The sequence below is a fragment of the Cynara cardunculus genome (assembly GCF_001531365.2).
Source record: "Cynara cardunculus var. scolymus isolate 2C chromosome LG 5, CcrdV1, whole genome shotgun sequence".
In the NCBI taxonomy this organism is placed as follows: domain Eukaryota; kingdom Viridiplantae; phylum Streptophyta; class Magnoliopsida; order Asterales; family Asteraceae; genus Cynara; species Cynara cardunculus.
In genome coordinates this window covers 9,969,972-9,987,166 of record NC_037532.1, presented here as the reverse complement: position 1 = coordinate 9,987,166, position 17,195 = coordinate 9,969,972, and the positions used below count along the sequence as shown (strand labels likewise).

At 37.2% G+C, this 17,195-nt stretch overlaps 1 protein-coding gene across 1 annotated transcript in view; it reads left to right on the top strand.

Annotated features, from left to right (window-relative positions):
• LOC112512706 (OTU domain-containing protein At3g57810) overlaps positions 1-16,944 on the top strand; it is a 20,446-nt gene extending 3,502 nt beyond the window's left edge. The window contains exons 4-8 of the mRNA XM_025118812.1: positions 2,233-2,296; positions 5,980-6,085; positions 6,186-6,240; positions 16,114-16,167; positions 16,575-16,944. Coding sequence (XP_024974580.1) covers positions 2,233-2,296; positions 5,980-6,085; positions 6,186-6,240; positions 16,114-16,167; positions 16,575-16,718 — 423 coding nt within the window. The 3' untranslated portion in view covers positions 16,719-16,944. The remainder of the gene's footprint in view (positions 1-2,232; positions 2,297-5,979; positions 6,086-6,185; positions 6,241-16,113; positions 16,168-16,574) is intronic.
• Positions 16,945-17,195: the final 251 nt, after the last annotated feature.

Below are 17,195 nucleotides of genomic sequence, written 5' to 3'. Positions count from 1 at the left end.
GACCATTCGAGTCATTCTCTCTCTCGCTCTTTCACACAACTGGCCCTTACGCCAACTTGACGTGAACAATGCATTCCTTCATGGAACCCTCCATGAGGAAGTCTTCATGACCCAACCGCCGGGATTCACTCACCCTCAATTTCCTACACATGTTTGCAGACTTCGAAAATCCATCTATGGCCTGAAACAAGCACCACGGGCATGGTACATGGAATTAACATCCTTCCTTCTTACTTGTGGCTTTCGAAAATCACTAGCTGATGCATCCCTTTTTATCTATAATCATGACAGTACCTTGTGCTTTTTTATGGTCTATGTTGATGATATARTACTCACAGGCAACAACAATGCCTTTCTTGATCAATTCGTTAGCACCTTAGCCAGTCGTTTTTCCATCAAAGACTTGGGTCCTTTACATCATTTTCTTGGCATTGAAGTTATTCCTACCACCAACGGTTTATTCCTATCTCAACACCGTCATATCCAAGATCTCCTTACTCGGTTTCATATGGATGGTGCTAAAGAGGTGGCTACTCCCCTACAGTCTTCTATAGTTCTCAACTCCATGGACGGGTCACCAAGTGTTGATCCAACACCCTATCGGAAGTTGGTGGGATCCTTGCAATACTTAGCCTTCACAAGGCCTGATGTATCCTTTGCGGTTAACCGGTTAGCCCAATTTATGCACTCTCCCTCGGAGATTCATTGGCAGGCGTTAAAACGGGTGTTMCGCTATCTAAAAGGTACCATTCACCATGGACTCTATCTTAAAAAGGGCTCCTCTCTTGAGCTCAAAGCCTTCTCTGATTCTGATTGGGGCGGTGTTTTGAATGGTGGTCGTTCTACCACTGCTTACATACTTTATCTCGKATCTAACATAATTTCATGGAAATCGGCTCGTCAAAAATCTGTTTCTCGATCCTCCACTGAAGCAGAATACAAGGCTTTAGCAAATGCAGCAGCAGMGGTTACTTGGGTTCAAAACTTGCTCACTGATCTTGGCGTCAAACGGTCCATCCCACCTACACTTTTTTGTGATAATACAGGAGCTACTTATCTATGTGCCAATCCAGTTTATCATTCTCGCATGAAACATGTGGCCTTGGACTACCACTTTGTACGTGAAAAAGTTGCTGATGGTTCCTTGAAAGTTCTTCACATAAACTCTACTGATCAACTTGCAGATGCACTCACCAAACCKCTCAGTCGCARCCCATTTCTTCGTTTACGTTCCAAGATTGGAGTCTCCGATGGATCCTCCATCTTGCGGGGGCGTATTACATATCAAGAATAAATTAAATCATTGATTTAATTTATTCTTTCCATAACTGTTATAGTAATCATTTCCATGTAAAATGTAGCTGTAAATGTTTACCTAATTTAGCTYCTAATTAGTCTCCTATCCATGTATACATCCTGGCTATATATAGCCCCTTTGTAAATTGGTTTTATACACTGAAATACAACACTGAAATACAACACAGAAATCTCAATACCTTTCAGTATTATGTTCTGAAAGCAATAAGAAAAGAGCAACTTGAACTAATAGAATAGAAAATCCAGGAACCAAATTAAAACACATGGAAAGTTTCCATGGTAGGTATTTTAAGATGATATTTGATAGAATGACGATAGCAAATTGGATTTTGACATTGGATTAAGGAGAATAAAGAAATTGTGGATCTATAGGACTGGACTGAAGATCTCAAGTGTTCAGCTTTAACCTCTTTGTGACAGAATAGAAAAGAAGCTGAACACCATAATGAATAGTAAAGAAAGAGAATTTTAGAAAAATGGAGGGAAATTTATTCTTTAATTAAATGATCTAGCCTCATAGAACATAATTTGGCTCTTCGTGTCTGTTACTAAAAGAAAGCTACTAATGCTCCTTTGTTGGTAGAGTTTGGTTGAGTCACCAGAACTCACTAATTTCACGAGGAGTGCGAACTAGGACTGAACATAAGAAACTCTTGGTAGTGCTTAGGCAACAGTTTGTGGTTCTGTTGGCAGGAACTGACTGACACTAAGAACGCATTTTACTGACATTATTTCAGTTATTGGGTAGAAGTTTCTGTCAAAGGGATTTGGCATTTTCTTGTTTTTATAACTTGATTGTATCTTTTCCTCAGTGTTATAGTTAGGCAATTTCTTGTGGTTTATTTATGATGTCTGTGCATGACTACAACTTATTTATTTTTAGCACCTCATGCGGTTCTCCTTAATGTCATGTAGGTTAAAGGAATGGCTATTAACAAGAGTGTTACCCTTAGCCCCCGGGAAGAAAGAGAAAATGCAGGTTTTTTTTGTGTTTCATATGCATCTTTTATTTTGTGTTGATTAGAGCTTCCTTTTCCAATATATGAATTGCTTAATATATGAGCTAAGTGTGTGTCATTTACTTAAGCTAAAAAGGTACGACGGGTTTACAAAATTTTTATTATATTTGTTAAGAAAAAACAAGAATATATAGAATACATATATTGGTTGAGACACAAAATAGAAAAAGTCCAACAGCTCTCATGTTGGAGCACAAATGTCAAACATGCCTAATTTACACACATAAGATCTAGAATAAAATTAGCATTATGAAAGGCTTAGTAATAATATATTTAATTTAATCCCATAATGCACCCAATCAAAGTGGTTCTTAAGACGTAGCAGCATCTTCTCAAGAAAGTATACTTATAGAATCAAATTGCCTTGGACAAGGAGTTAAACACCCAGACTCAAGTTGTCAATATGACAACAATATCCGACAATTTTAGTGTTGACATGAAAACGGGCAGCATGAGGGAGGAAGACAGTGTAGCATAATTTTTCCTTAAAGGCATAAAGGAAAGCATGCTACTAAATCATGTTAGATTAGAAATTCAGTTTTGTACTCATGAAAATTGCCAAGAATGTTCATATGGTTCTAATAGATATTAATCTAATATATGAGTGAAGTTGAAGTTGGTAAAATCATGAGAGAAATAATCACCAGGCGTGCCTAGACTCTAAGGCGCATAACTTATAAACCAGTCAAGCTTTTAACCAGCTACTCGAGCTTGAGTCGATCTCGAAAAAATAGAACTCGTGTAACTTAACTAGCCGAGCTTTATAACACCAATGTTTGACTCAGCATGTTTGAAAACTCGATTAAATTTTTCGAATCGAGTAGAGTCAAGCCATTCGAGCCAAACATGCTGATATGTTCATAAATAGTACAAGAATAAAATATAAAAATTATCAACCTCGAGCAGATAACGAGTTAATCGATTGCAAGTTCGAGCCCATAAACAAGCATTGAGGTCGAGCTCGATAACTTCAAAAATATTCGAGCCCTATGTTGAAAAAGTTATTCGAGCTTGAGCCTGGTATTATTTTCTCATGTCGAGCTTGAATAACCTACTACTCGACTTGACTTGGCTTGTTTACACCCATACACATAAAGCTCAAGCTCTTGGGCTTTCTAAGGTTAAGGCGAGGCGTATTCATGAGGCTCACTAAGGCGCTGCTCCTTGGCTGAGGCGACTTTTTGGTCTAGGCGCGTCTCAAAAAGAGTTATTAATAGCTCAGTCAAACCTTAAAAAAAGTGTTACTAAATAGATGACACATGTCAAACCTAATATTAAATGCGTGGTCCTTAGAAATGCAAGCATCCTTCTCCATAAATACCCAGACCTTAAAACTTCTCCCTTACAGCTCACGATTTAAACCCTTCTCCCTTCTGCTTCTATTGAAGTTATGCTGGTTGTTGCATCAGAGGCTTCTAAACCCTATTTGAGTTGTGTGTAACTCTGTGTGTGTATATATATACGTATATATATATATATATATATATATATATATTTTGATAAGATGTGCCCCACATTCCCGAGGCTGCCCCCTAGGCCCCAGGACCCTTTTGCGCCTACGTGCGCCTTGAGCTTTTAACAACTTTGCCTGCATCATCGAAGGCATAAGTTTGATTCTATGTATGTAAAAATGGTTGTCTATGGTTCTCGGAGGCATGATAGTTCCATTAAACACGATGAGATCAAATATGTAGAAAAAGGGTCTTCAAAGAAAATAAACCCTAGTTACAAAAGAAATTTAAAAGTACATAGTCAATGGACATAATCGTCCTATATCAACAATCCTAATGTTGGTGCATATGTAGTGAATATGCCTCACATATGGCCTCAATGAGGGCTTGGGCCAGCTTCGACAAAGTCTTCTAGGAAGTAGGATCAGCCGTACCTACTCTTCTCTTTTTTGGCATGAAGCTTCTTTTGTATGAGTTGAATGTTTCACATTAAGTGGCGATGAGTTATTTGGATTCCTTAAGGCACAATTCTTGAAAAACATGACAATTCCATTATACAAGAGCAGTTCTTGAAAGAAGAGAAAACCTAATTGAATATAAATTCAAGAAGTACATATAGCCGTCTTGTCCTATATCTTTATGCATTGAATATGCCCCTATGTCACAATTAGTCTCAATGAGGGCTTGGGTTTATTTGAACAGTATTTGTCAAGGTCTTCTAAAATCAAGTCATACCTACTTTTCATGTTTTCCATTCATTTTGGTGCCTGGTTTCTTTTGTATTGGTTGGATATCTAGCATGTATTAAGGAGGAGTCATTCAGACTCTCTATAGTAATTAGTAGTCTAGCATTTGCATTGAATTCTTCTATTTTCCTCTATGCTTCTTCTTTTCTGCTTCTCACTTTTACATCCTTTTTCGTCTATTATTTATTGGTAAAAAGTAATCCCTGCTTACATGATAATTGGGTACCCATGTGGAATCCAACTATACACAGCCAAGGGTTGGGTACATTTAAACAAGTGTACACAATTCACATATTGCAGTCGTCAAGTACCCAAAGCAAAAAAAAAAGAGTATGATCAAATATTTGAAAAAATTAACTTAAAAATTTATAGAATCCATCAATTTTGTGATGCATAACCCATTATTAGTTTTAATTTCTTAGTTACAACTTCAATTTTTTTACCAACACTGTGATCATGAAGATCAACTGTTTCATTTATATATAGGAAAAACAATAGCGCAAAAACATGTTTTAAGACTGATAATTAATCAGAACCTATATTATAAAGTGTTAAAAGATTTCAATATATATGTCGGTAGGTGTGCATATACATGTATGTCTACCCAATACCGCAACAATACTTCACTAATTTAAATTTGAACAACAAACAAAATTTACTAATTTTATGTCTAGTTTTTATTCAAAAGCCTCCAAGGTAGTATGAACAATGTAATTTACTAACTTAAATTTTGTCAGGGACATGTAAAAATTAAATAATCAATAAAAGTTTCACTGGTACCCCATGACCTGGGGACATGAACAGTCGATAAATTTACCCACGCACCTGTATAGCCATGGGCCAGGAACAAAAACAACAGGTGAAATATGCTGTTAAGTTTAAATAAAGGGAACTGAACATTGGGTAAGAGGTCATGCCCTTGATTGAAATTTTAAATTTGGGACAACCTAAGATATCCGTTCATCATATGATTGTAGGATCAAACTGATCACATATATATGATCTTATTATAGAATTCATGTTTCTCCATTCAACGCATAAGTAATTCTATAATTGATAACAGGTTGTTGAGACTTTTTTTTATACACTTACAAATACCTTATTTCTATTATGTAGCATCACTTTCTTCGATCACATATTATTTGTGTACTAATTAAGGTAGAATCTTTGTAGGTTTTCCTTGCACTTCCATTATTTAGCATTACTTGATGTAATCACATATTATGTGTATTAAGGCATATTCCCTGCCGGTTCTCTTGTTATTCATTACTGCATTATTTATTTTTATGAGAAAGAATTGATAGTTTTGAGCTTTCATTGGGCATAAGTTACTACTCACTGAGCCATACTTGATAGTTATTTTCCAGTTGTTTTTTTTTTGTCTTTTCTTTCGTTTAATCTTAATACTTTTGCCAAAGTATTTTGTGTGAACTGTCTTGTGTGCAGATGAATTACGGATGGCGATAAAAGAGGTGTTATGTGACAATAACAAAGAACGACATCAGTACGAAGAAGCACTAATCGCGATTACTGTTGAAGAGTCCTTAAAACGGTTAGAATATGACCTTTCACTAGACAAGAAAGTTTTCCGAACCTCTTGGTTATTCATGATCTGTAATCTGATAATCATATCAATGAATGAATGCTTGTAGTTACTGTCAACGCATTGGACGGCCAGATTTCTGGGGAGGAGAATCGGAACTACTGGTTAGTATCTCAACAGAATCATGCATTCACTGATATGATGTTTTAACCTGTCAGCTCTTGTGGCGGCACTAATCTCCCTGGATTAGTTTATAGGTCATCATAAACTGTCTGTCTATTTTATGGCCTTCAGGGTATGTCGCATTAGTCACACAGTGGAAGAGTAATCATCCGGATAAGCTTTTTGGGTTTTTTTATTTAACTAAAGGGTGAATTTAAAATCTTATGTAAACCCACCCCTAGCCACTAACAGGTTCTTTCCTGAGAATTGAGCAGCATGGTTTTTGAATTCATTATCAAAAAGAATGAAAAGAAAGCGTCATTTTGAGTGATTTCCTGAACTTAAATGCGACTCAAAGGTGTAATTGCTTGATTGAGAATTGAATGATTCTCCTCCTTCAGTCGGTTATGTGGATGGTTGTACCATGCAAGAGGAATGCTCATGTGAGTTCTCTCTTGTATGCAACATATGAATGATCAAAGTTGCACCTTCGGACATTAATGAAGAGTTTGATTAATAAGCCAATGGAGCCTATTCTTGGTTTGAACAAATATGTCCTCGACAAAGGGATTAGACCTACCTTAGTAGGCATGGGTCTACATTTTGTACTCCTAAAACAAGCCCAACTGTAATTTCAGAGAAATTCCATTGTTATTCTCATTGAAAAGCAAAAGGGGTATTTATACAGCTTAGAGACCTAACTAGAATCCCATAATTTAACGGATTTGATAACATACAAGGAAACTTACCAAACTATACAAATATCTACCAAATTTGCTACAAAAGGAAAAATAATCCCAAGAAATCAGGGATTATATTCACTGTATCAATTCCACACCCCCCTCAAGTTGTTGCATATATATCATACATGGCCAACTTGTCTATAAGACGATCGAATGCCGGTCTAAATAGTCCTTTGGTTAAGATATCTGCTTTTGCTCTTTGGAAGGGATGAATGCAATGCAGATAGTCCCATTGTCCAACTTTTCCCTTATGAAATGTCAGTCCACTTCAATATGTTTTGTCCTGTCATGTTGGACTGGATTTTGTGAGATGCTAATGGCTGCTTTATTATCACAAAACAACTTCATAGGTAGCTCAACCTTTAAACGTAAGTCAGCAAAGACCCTTTTGATCCAGATTATTTCACATATGCCATCTGCCATTGATCTGAATTCAACTTCTGCACTGCTTCTGGATACAACACTTTGTTTCTTGCTTCTCCACGTGACAAGATTTCCCCATACATAAGTACAATGTCCCGATGTAGATCTTCTGCTCATGTTTGGGTCTGCCCAGCTTGCATCAGTGAAGGCTTCAATGGTTCGGTTGTCTCCTTTTTCAAAGAGTAGTCCTTTGCCTGGACAACTCTTTAAAGATCTAAGAATTCTGTGGACAGCTTCTTCATGTTCTTCATAAGGACAATGCATAAACTGGCTCACCATGCTAACTGAAAAAGCAATGTCAGGCTGTGTATGTGATAAGTAAATCAACCTTCCAACCAACCGTTGGTATTGATGAATATCAACCTGCTTTCCATTAGTAATGCCATCCAACCTTTTGTTGGGGTCAATTGGGGTATCTCTCGGTCGACATGCACTCATTCCAGATAACGTATCTCCTTTGTGACAACACAATGCCCTTACTTGACCTTGCAACTTCCATACCTAGAAAGTATTTCATTTCTCCAAGGTCCTTTACTTCAAACTCTTTAGCAAGTCGATCCTTCATTCTTTTTATCTCCTCATGATCATTACCTGTGACGAGTGTTGGAAAAATTAAATGTCAAAACTTAGGATTAATTATAGGTTTATTACTATTTAATTATGTTTTAAATAAAGAGGGTCATGGGACACCTCATATGTAATGCTGGTAGGTAGTTTTCTTAAGGAGTTATGGACGTCGGTTATGGCACCCCATGTCAACCGATGTGATGATCATATTGGCACCGATTCATCATGTATAAATACATTGATCTGTTGCTTTGTTGAATATACTCTCTTCAATATATACAATTTGCTATCCTTCCCTAAATTACATCCTTATTCTTATAAGGTGTGTGTGTGTGTGTTAGTTCGATACTACAATGGGTTCTTCCACATCTAAGAATCTCGATCATGAGATCACTAACGGAGAAGGTTCTAAATCGAAACACTCAAATGTTTCGATGTCAAAGCCTTCATCCCGAACATGGTATCAGAGCCAACAGTTGGATCATAATCATAAGCAAGATCAAAGACGGAGAAAAACGATGAGGACTCTCCAACAACTTCGCAACACTCATATTCGATCTCATGGAAGCGAGAAATTGGCTAATCCACGTCAGGGTGCTAGCAGCAGTCGTGAAAATAATGAGAAACGAATCAAAAGACCAACATGTTATCACTGCATGTTGAAAGGGCATTTCGCCTGGGACTGCCCAAGAAGAGCGAACCGATTAATGCAAAGGCAAGCGGTACAACGCCCGGTCGAAACCGAAAGAAGTCATGACAATCAATCTAATCAAGTGCTTGGTCCACTACAGCTTTATCAACAAGCACACACAGAGAGGATCGTCATAAATGGAGACTATATGGTCGAAGGAACAGACACGGGGTCATGGAATTCCGTTTGGTATGTAAGCACTAAGATTTCTAAGCACATGTCCCCTACCAAGGAGATATTCGACAGTTTCAAAAGGTGCTTCTTCATCAATGATGAAGAACGTCACTTTGACCCGATACATGTACATGGCATTGGTGAAATCAGTTTAGAAACAAACGAAAGAACGTATGTCATTCCCTACGTGTCATTCATACCGGAAATCAACATCAACGTCTTGAGTATGAAACAACTCATACTTCAGGGGTTCGAGGTTGATGTGGGTAATTTAAAATGTAAAATTACTCACATGTGTGATGACCATAATAAGGAAAAGAAAGACGACCTCAAGGAGGAAAAGGAAGGCAAGCAAGGGTCGATGAATCCATACTCGAAGTCTAATGGCAAAGGGAAGAAACCAGTCCTCGAAGAAGAAACGATTGAAATCTGTGGGAAATTTGTACCAGTTCAAATAAGAACACTTGACGACTTTACCACGATTATGTTCATGGTTAAATGTGATCAAATCGCTTATAAAATTAAGCATTTCTTCGCAAAGAAGTTCGATGAGGCGCTAGGTTGGTTCTTTAAAATCAAAGAGGGTGAAGAAATCATATTACAGCAAAGGTATCTGGTATGAAGGTTTGTTTATTTGATCTTTACAAGTTAATTATTGGATATGGAGGACACGAAATCATTATAGTGGAGGATAAATGGAATGAGATCGCGATGAGTTTTGGCTTTCCGGAATGCTACGGTGAAGCATTCAACAAGTTATTCATTGACTATCTATTGCACCCACATGAGTATTTCATCTTTCCACATAAGTGGTTTGGAAAGTGGTCGAGTATCAAGAATCAGAAGATCGGCAGGTTGACCGATAGGGTTCGAGACAAAACAAAACGTCCGTCTGATAAGAGCGTAGGTACCTCAGTTGGTGGAGGGAATGATCAGGAAGACCGGAACGCTACTTCAGTTCAAACCAGAAGCTGCAAGGACTTAGATGGGGAAGAAATAGAAGATGAGGATCCAAGCATAGAAGGCTATTATTCAGAAGAAGACAAAGACCCAAGCGATAATTCAGATGGAAACGAAGATTTCGTGGTTGTGCTGTGAAGATCGAAGATTCAACGCTGTCCAAAATGTTTTGATATTTAGGAGTGAGTGTTGGAAAAATTAAATGTCAAAACTTAGGATTAATTATAGGTTTATTATTATTTAATTATGTTTTAAATAAAGAGGGTCATGGGACACCTCATATGTAATGCTAGCAGGTAGTTTTCTTAAGGAGTTATGGACGTCGGTTATGGCACCCCATGCCAACCGATGTGATGATCATATTGGCACCGATTCATCATGTATAAATACATTGATCGGTTGCTTTGTTGAATATACTCTCTTCAATATATACAATTTGCTATCCTTCCTTACATCCTTATTCTTATAAGGTGTGTGTTAGTTCGATACTACAATGGGTTCTTCCACATCTAAGAATCTCGATCATGTGATCACTAACGGAGAAGGTTCTAAATCGAAACACTCAAATGTTTCGATGTCAAAGCCTCCATCCCGAACAACGAGTATGTCATCTACATAAACTATTAAGGTTGTAATTTTACCTTTTGAGGAAAATCGAATGAATAGAGTATGATCAGATTGAGCTTGTTTGTATACGTGACTTTTGACTACTTGAGTGAAACGTGCAAACCATGCCCTTGGGGATTGCTTGAGCCCATACAAAGCTCTCTAATTTGCATACTTTTGTGCCAAAGTTACTTTCAAACCCTGGTGGTGGGAACATATAAACTTCTTTATCTAGTTTGCCATTCAAGAAGGCATTTTTCACATCAAATTGCCTAATTGGCCAATCAAGATTTGTTGCTACTGAAAGTAGAATCCTTATGGTATTTAACTTTGCAACTGGAGCAAATGTTTCTGTATAATCAAGCCATAGGTTTGTGTGAAACCTTTGGCTACTAGCCTTGCTTTATGTCTTTCAAGGGCTCCATCAGCATTGAATTTTGGAGTAAATACCCACTTACAACCAACTGTGGGAGTACCTTTCGGAAGATCTTCGACATGCCACGTCTGATTCTTCTCAAGAGTACTCAATTCCTCTAGAACAACCTTTTTCCACTTTGGATTTTTAAGGGCTTCATGTATAGTGTTAGGAATTTGAACTTTGGACACATTTGAAGTGAAAGCAGAGTATTTTGGTGAGAGTTTTGAGCAAGACATGTAATTGGACATAGGATATTTAACACATGCACGTTTTTCTTTTCTCAAGGTTATTGGAACATTCAGGTCACATGACTTACCAAGAGATGGTTCCTTCCTCGGTTCGGAATCAAGAGCTGAGATTGTGTTGAACTCTTTGTTTGGAGGGAATCTTTGCTCATACACTTTTGCGAATTGTTTTTTTTCTTTTTCACTACAATCCTCTTGAGTAACTTGTTGAGGTTCAAATGGTACTTCAGTTTCTTTAGGAGGAATATTATGTTCATTTTCTCGATCTAGTGGTGGTTCTATTGGAACATCTAGATTTTCCTTATGTTCAAAGATTGGACAATCTTTGGGATTTGAGTCAAATGCAAATGGCTCAAATGTAGTTGGAAATAAAAATTTAAGTCTTCTTTTTATTCTCCCCCTGAAGACGAGATTTAAAGAAAGGAATATTTTCAAAAAACTTAACATCCATGGTAAGAAACATTTTTCCCTTGTTTGGATGAAAACATTTAAATCCCTTTTTATGTGGTGCGATTCCTAAAAAAACACATTTGAGGGCTTTGTGGTCTAATTTGCCAAGGTTGATATTGGCGTTCTTAATAAACACGGTACAACCAAAAACTTTTAAAGGCATGGAACAAAATAATCGTGACTTTGGAAAAAAACTTTCTAAAACAGATATGGGTGTTTGAAACTTTAAAGCTTTAGACGGCATTCGGTTCATTAAATATGTAGCATGCGGAAGAGCATCTTCCCATCAATAATTTGGTATTTCAGTTGAAAATAGTAAAGCTCGAGTGATTTCAAGCAGATACCTGTTTTTTCTTTCGGCTATGCCGTTTTGTGGTGGAGTATCTTGCATGAGCTTTGTTGAACTATGCCTTGAGCATCTAAAAAATTCCCTAGAGTTTTAGTAAAATATTCCCTATCATTGTCCCTTCTAAGAATTTGAATTTTAGTGCCAAACTGAGTTCAAATCATGTTATAGAATTTTTTGAAGACATGTTCAACTTCTGATTTTTCTTTAAGCAAATAGACCCAGCAAACCCTTGTATGATCATCTATGAAGGTAATAAACCATCTATTCCCATGATACGTAGTGACCTTAGAAGGGCCCCATATGTCACTATGTATCAAAGCAAAAGGCATAGATGGTTTATATGGTTGTGGATGATACGTACTTTTGTGTAGTTTTGCTAACGCGCAAATCTCACATTGAAAGGATGAGGGATTTTTATTACCAAATAACATAGGAAACAAATATTTTAAATAAAAGAAACTTGGATGTCTAAGTCTAAAGTGCCATAAATAAATCTCATTATTACTCAAATCAGATGCGGTGAAGAAGCAATAAGTCTTCTTATTAGAGTGGATTCCCTCATCTAGTATGTAGAGGCCACCACATTCATCAACATGTCTAATCATCCTCCACGAGTCCAGGTCTGAAAAAGGCAAATGGAAGGAAAGAACAAAGCATGACAATTGAGGTCAGCAGCGAGTTTATGAACATAGATGAGATTACAAGAGAGTTTTGGAACATGTAGGACATTAGAAAGAATGAAGTCCGATGATCTTTTTATATCACCAACTCCTACTATAGTAGAAAAAGTGCCATCAACAATTCACACTTTTCTATTTCCTGCACAAGGCTTATTAGAATTGAAGAGATTCGAACAAGAAGTCATGTGATCAGATGCCCTTGAATCAATGATCCAGGCTGATGTATTTTGTAAGCACAATGAGAAGACGAATAGTTAGACGAAGGGGTGTTTTTACCAGATTGCACATAGGCACAGGATGGGTCAACAGAAGAAGACATGGGTCTGGTTTTAAGTAATTTTAGGAGCTGCTCCATTTGATCCTTTGTGAATTGAGATTGTCGTGGTTGGATTTGTGTGTCTTGAGTTGTTTCAACTGTGGTGTGTAGGGATCTTTCAGACTTACTCTTCCAGTCGATCGGCTTGCCATGAAGCTTCCAACACTTGTCCCGAGTGTGCCAAAACCTCTTACAATGGTCACAATAAGGTTTCTTTTTTGTATCACCCCCTTGTTCTATGCCACGGACAAGTAGGGTTGATGTGTCCCCGACATCAGTAGGTTGGATCCCGTTCATCATTACTTTTCTTTGCTTTCTTCAAGTCTTACTTCTGAAAGAACTTCTCGGATGGATGGAAGAGGCTTTCGGCCAAGAATTCTTCCTTTAACTTCATCGAGACTTGGGTGAACACTAGCTAGGAACATGAACACACGGTCATTCTCCTCTTTCTTCTTCTGCCGAGTACAATCTACAGAACTCTCCCACACATCATCGTGGCATTGATCCAATTCTTTCCATAATGCTACCATCTCATTATAGTAAGAGGTAACATCACGGTTATCTTGTTTGGCTTGCCACAGATGTGTTTTAATTTCAAAGATTTGGGAAGAATTCTCCACGTCTTAATATGTCGCTCGAGCAGAGTCCCACACTTCCTTGGCGGTTTTCATGAACATATGTGGCTTAGCAATGGACATGTCCATTGAATTGAGTAGCCACACAGTTACTAAAGAATTCTTAGAACACCATTTACGATATCCTGGATCAGATGAGACCGGTTTTGAAGTTTCACCGGTCAAGAAGCCCAACTTACCTCGACCATCAATGGCGAGTTTTACAGATTGTGACCATTCCAAATAGTTTTTCCCATTCAAATGATGCACAATGATTTGCATCGGTGATTGAGAGTAGTTTGTGTTAATCGATCGGTAGATGTGACGATGGAGTTTGATTCGGACTCCGGCATGTTGAACCTCGGTTATTGGTTCTGATTATTAACAACAAATAAGTTGTTAAAACAAATACCTTTGTAGCTCTTATACCATGTAATTTCAAAGAAATTCTATTGTTATTCTCATTGAAAAGCAAAAGGGGTATTTATACAGCTTAGAGACCTAACTAGAATCCCATAATTTAAGGGATTTGATAACATACAAATATCTACCAAATCTGTTACAAAAGGAAAAATAATCCCAAGAAATCAGGGATTATATTCACTGTATCAATTCCACACCAACATATATCAAAATCCATAGCCTTACATTTCAGGCTTAGCATCTGCATAGGCCTACGTTGGTTGCATATAATTTTTTTATAAGCTTTTTATACTCGCCACATGGATGTTGTTTTTCGTATTTTGATTTTGAGGTATGTATCAAATAGCTTCTCCAAGATGAGGCATCGTGTATTCTGTATTTTGACCAGGGTCATTGACATGGGGAGGGGGGGTAGCCAGATTCTTTAAAGCATCGATTTGGTCTTGTAAAGACCACATATGTCAGCGAAATACCAAGCGATGGCCAAAGAGTCATGTGAGATAGGAGCTTCTGACATATATAGGTTCTCTATTGTAATAGTCAGCTATTCACTTAGCCAAGAATAAGGTTTTCCAAAAGAGCATGAAATGTATTCGAGGTCGACTGCCATCTTGTCAGAGGTCACATTATTATGATCCCAGTGCTTCCTCCCTCTATTCTGCTGATACACATCCATATGGATATCAGTTGTCTGATAACTATTTGAATCAAGTTGTGCATGATCAACATTTAGACCCCGAATGGTAGAGGATTATTATTAGTCTCCATTAGGGTTCCGTTATCAGCACATTGTAGATGATTAGTGTAGGCATTGTTTTCTTGTTCTCCATGTTATCCCAGAGGCCCATGTATTCTCTCTCTCTCTCTCTCTCTCTCAATGTGTGTGTGTGTATATATATATATATTATTTTCTTATCTTACGTTCTTCACGTCTTTGAACGAAAAGAGGGACAAGAGAATGATGCTAAAGAAAATAAATCTAGTGAGTCCCACACAGAGTAGGGTCTAGGGAGGGTAGGATGTACGTGGATCTTAACTTTACCCTAGTGGTAGAGAGGTTGTGTTCTTTAAGACCCCATCTTGAAAAAAGTTTTTGAAAACATGACTTTGCGAGAAGCATTTGGTTCTAAACACTAGATAGAAGTTTGCAATAGAGGAAAAAGAAAAGCAGATAAGGATATCGATAAAAGGAAACAAGCAAGATAACAAAAGCATACGAGAAGGTACTAAACCACTAAACCAATTAAAGACAAGTAGCTGCTGACTCTCTATCCTAGTACAACGATACCTACCTTTGTACTCTCTAACCATCTCCAAGCTCCAACTACCTCTCCACCCCTTCCCTACGCCCGTTAACCACGATCCTTGCAGACAATCTGCTACCCTAGTCCTGTGTCTCCACAAACTCCTGCCTCCCGAGGGAATGATGGTCTGGTTTTAGCTTTTGCGATCTTACAAAAAATTTCACCTTCTATCCTCACACGCGTTTACTTGAATTCTTGCTTCATGCTCCTCTTTTAATCTTTAATCTCCATTTGTAACATTCCCGTCCCTGTTGTCCAGAATGGACGGTTTCACTAACGGGACTTAATACAAAGACATAAATATTTCAGAGCTACTAATAAACTCTAAACATAAATTATAGACTTGTGAAACATATTTTACAGAGAAGAAGAATTTTAGAGAGAGAGAGAGATGGCGGTGAAATGAAGAAGAATATACAGGGACGATATCTTGAAGTTTACTCTAACATATATATATATATATATATATATATATATATATATTTCTTTTTTTATATATATAATTATTAAGAGTGTAGGAGTTTGGCGGTTTTAACCCTTCAACAATTACTGACCATTGTTTAAGTACGGTAAATTTGGGTAAGCTAACGAGAATGTTTTTAAAACTCGGGTCTTATAATTCATAGTATCTGCTGCCCATTGAATCACCTTTTAAATTTTAGTCAACATCGGATTCCAATTAAGTCACCAGCTAAAGCAAATTGGTACATTTTTAACTTTAGTACCTACATGAACAAGAAAATTGTTAGATGATGTACTTGTTCTTGGTGTATTTAATTCGGTACTTTGCTTTTCTTTTTTCACTGCCTTTTCTACATCGCTAGGGACAAATATAACTACAATTCGTCATATTAATTCATATGTTCTGTTTTGATCTGCTGATCTGTTAATGAGGCTACATACCGTCCACAGGTACTGTCCAAGTTATGTCGCCAACCAATCATTGTCTACCTACCCGAGCATGAGGTATTAATCCTTATTGGAAACGTTTTAACTAATTTTTCTAGTTAATCCTTCAGTCCATCACCATCTGTACTGTAATTTTTTGTATAACCCATTTTCTACCCACACGTCTTACTTCCCTGCCAAAAGAATACAACGATTTGACTTGGTTAAACCTCCAAACCGAGGTCTTGGTAGAAACAGCCTCTTGAACCCTCGGGGTGGAGGTGAGGTCTCTCCAGACCCTACTCAGTGTGGGTGGGATTCACTGGGTTCGTTTGGATTGGCTTGGTTGGTCTTACCCCTATTTAAACCGTCTTATGTTTTTTAGCCTGGGAGTAGTAGGGATTGTGCACAATGGGTGTATACATCAATTTGATGGTGGAGCCGTAAAATGTACGTTTTCGTTTAATCAATCAGTCGTGTTGCAGCATACGAAGGGTGGCAATGGATCTGGTTTCATACCGATTGCAGAGTATGGAGCCGACTTTGGCAAGGGTTCAAGAAAAGGAAAAGCCAAGAAAGCTGTGAGGCTTTTGTACAGTGGAAGAAATCATTATGATCTCCTTGTATAACACACCAGTCTTTGAGTAGAGGACATATTTGCGTACATCTCCTATCGAGTGGGGATATACCAGGTTTGTAAACACTAGTCCAGAAGTTTCTATTTTTGGCAAGCTAGATTAGAGCTTACTGTGGCTATATGCTTTCTCATTAAGTGGAGTAAAATGTTTCTATCAAAAACCATTTTAGGCTCATTGTTTTCTATGGTGTTGAATGAAGAACATGAAGTTGTTGATTTTTATAGGCTTTTTCATTTGCATGCAACTAAATAATTTATCAATTTGATGGTTTTTTTAAATAAATATAAATATTTATATTTAATATGTACTTTAATTTAAGAAATTTAATTTGTGATTGGATGTATAAAATATTTTTAATAAATAAATTTTAAAAAAAATGAATTACAATTAATATTATAGTGAATTACACTTTTTTGTGAGAAGTGTTGGAATACAAGAGCCATAAACTTAATGAAAAATAACTGTATT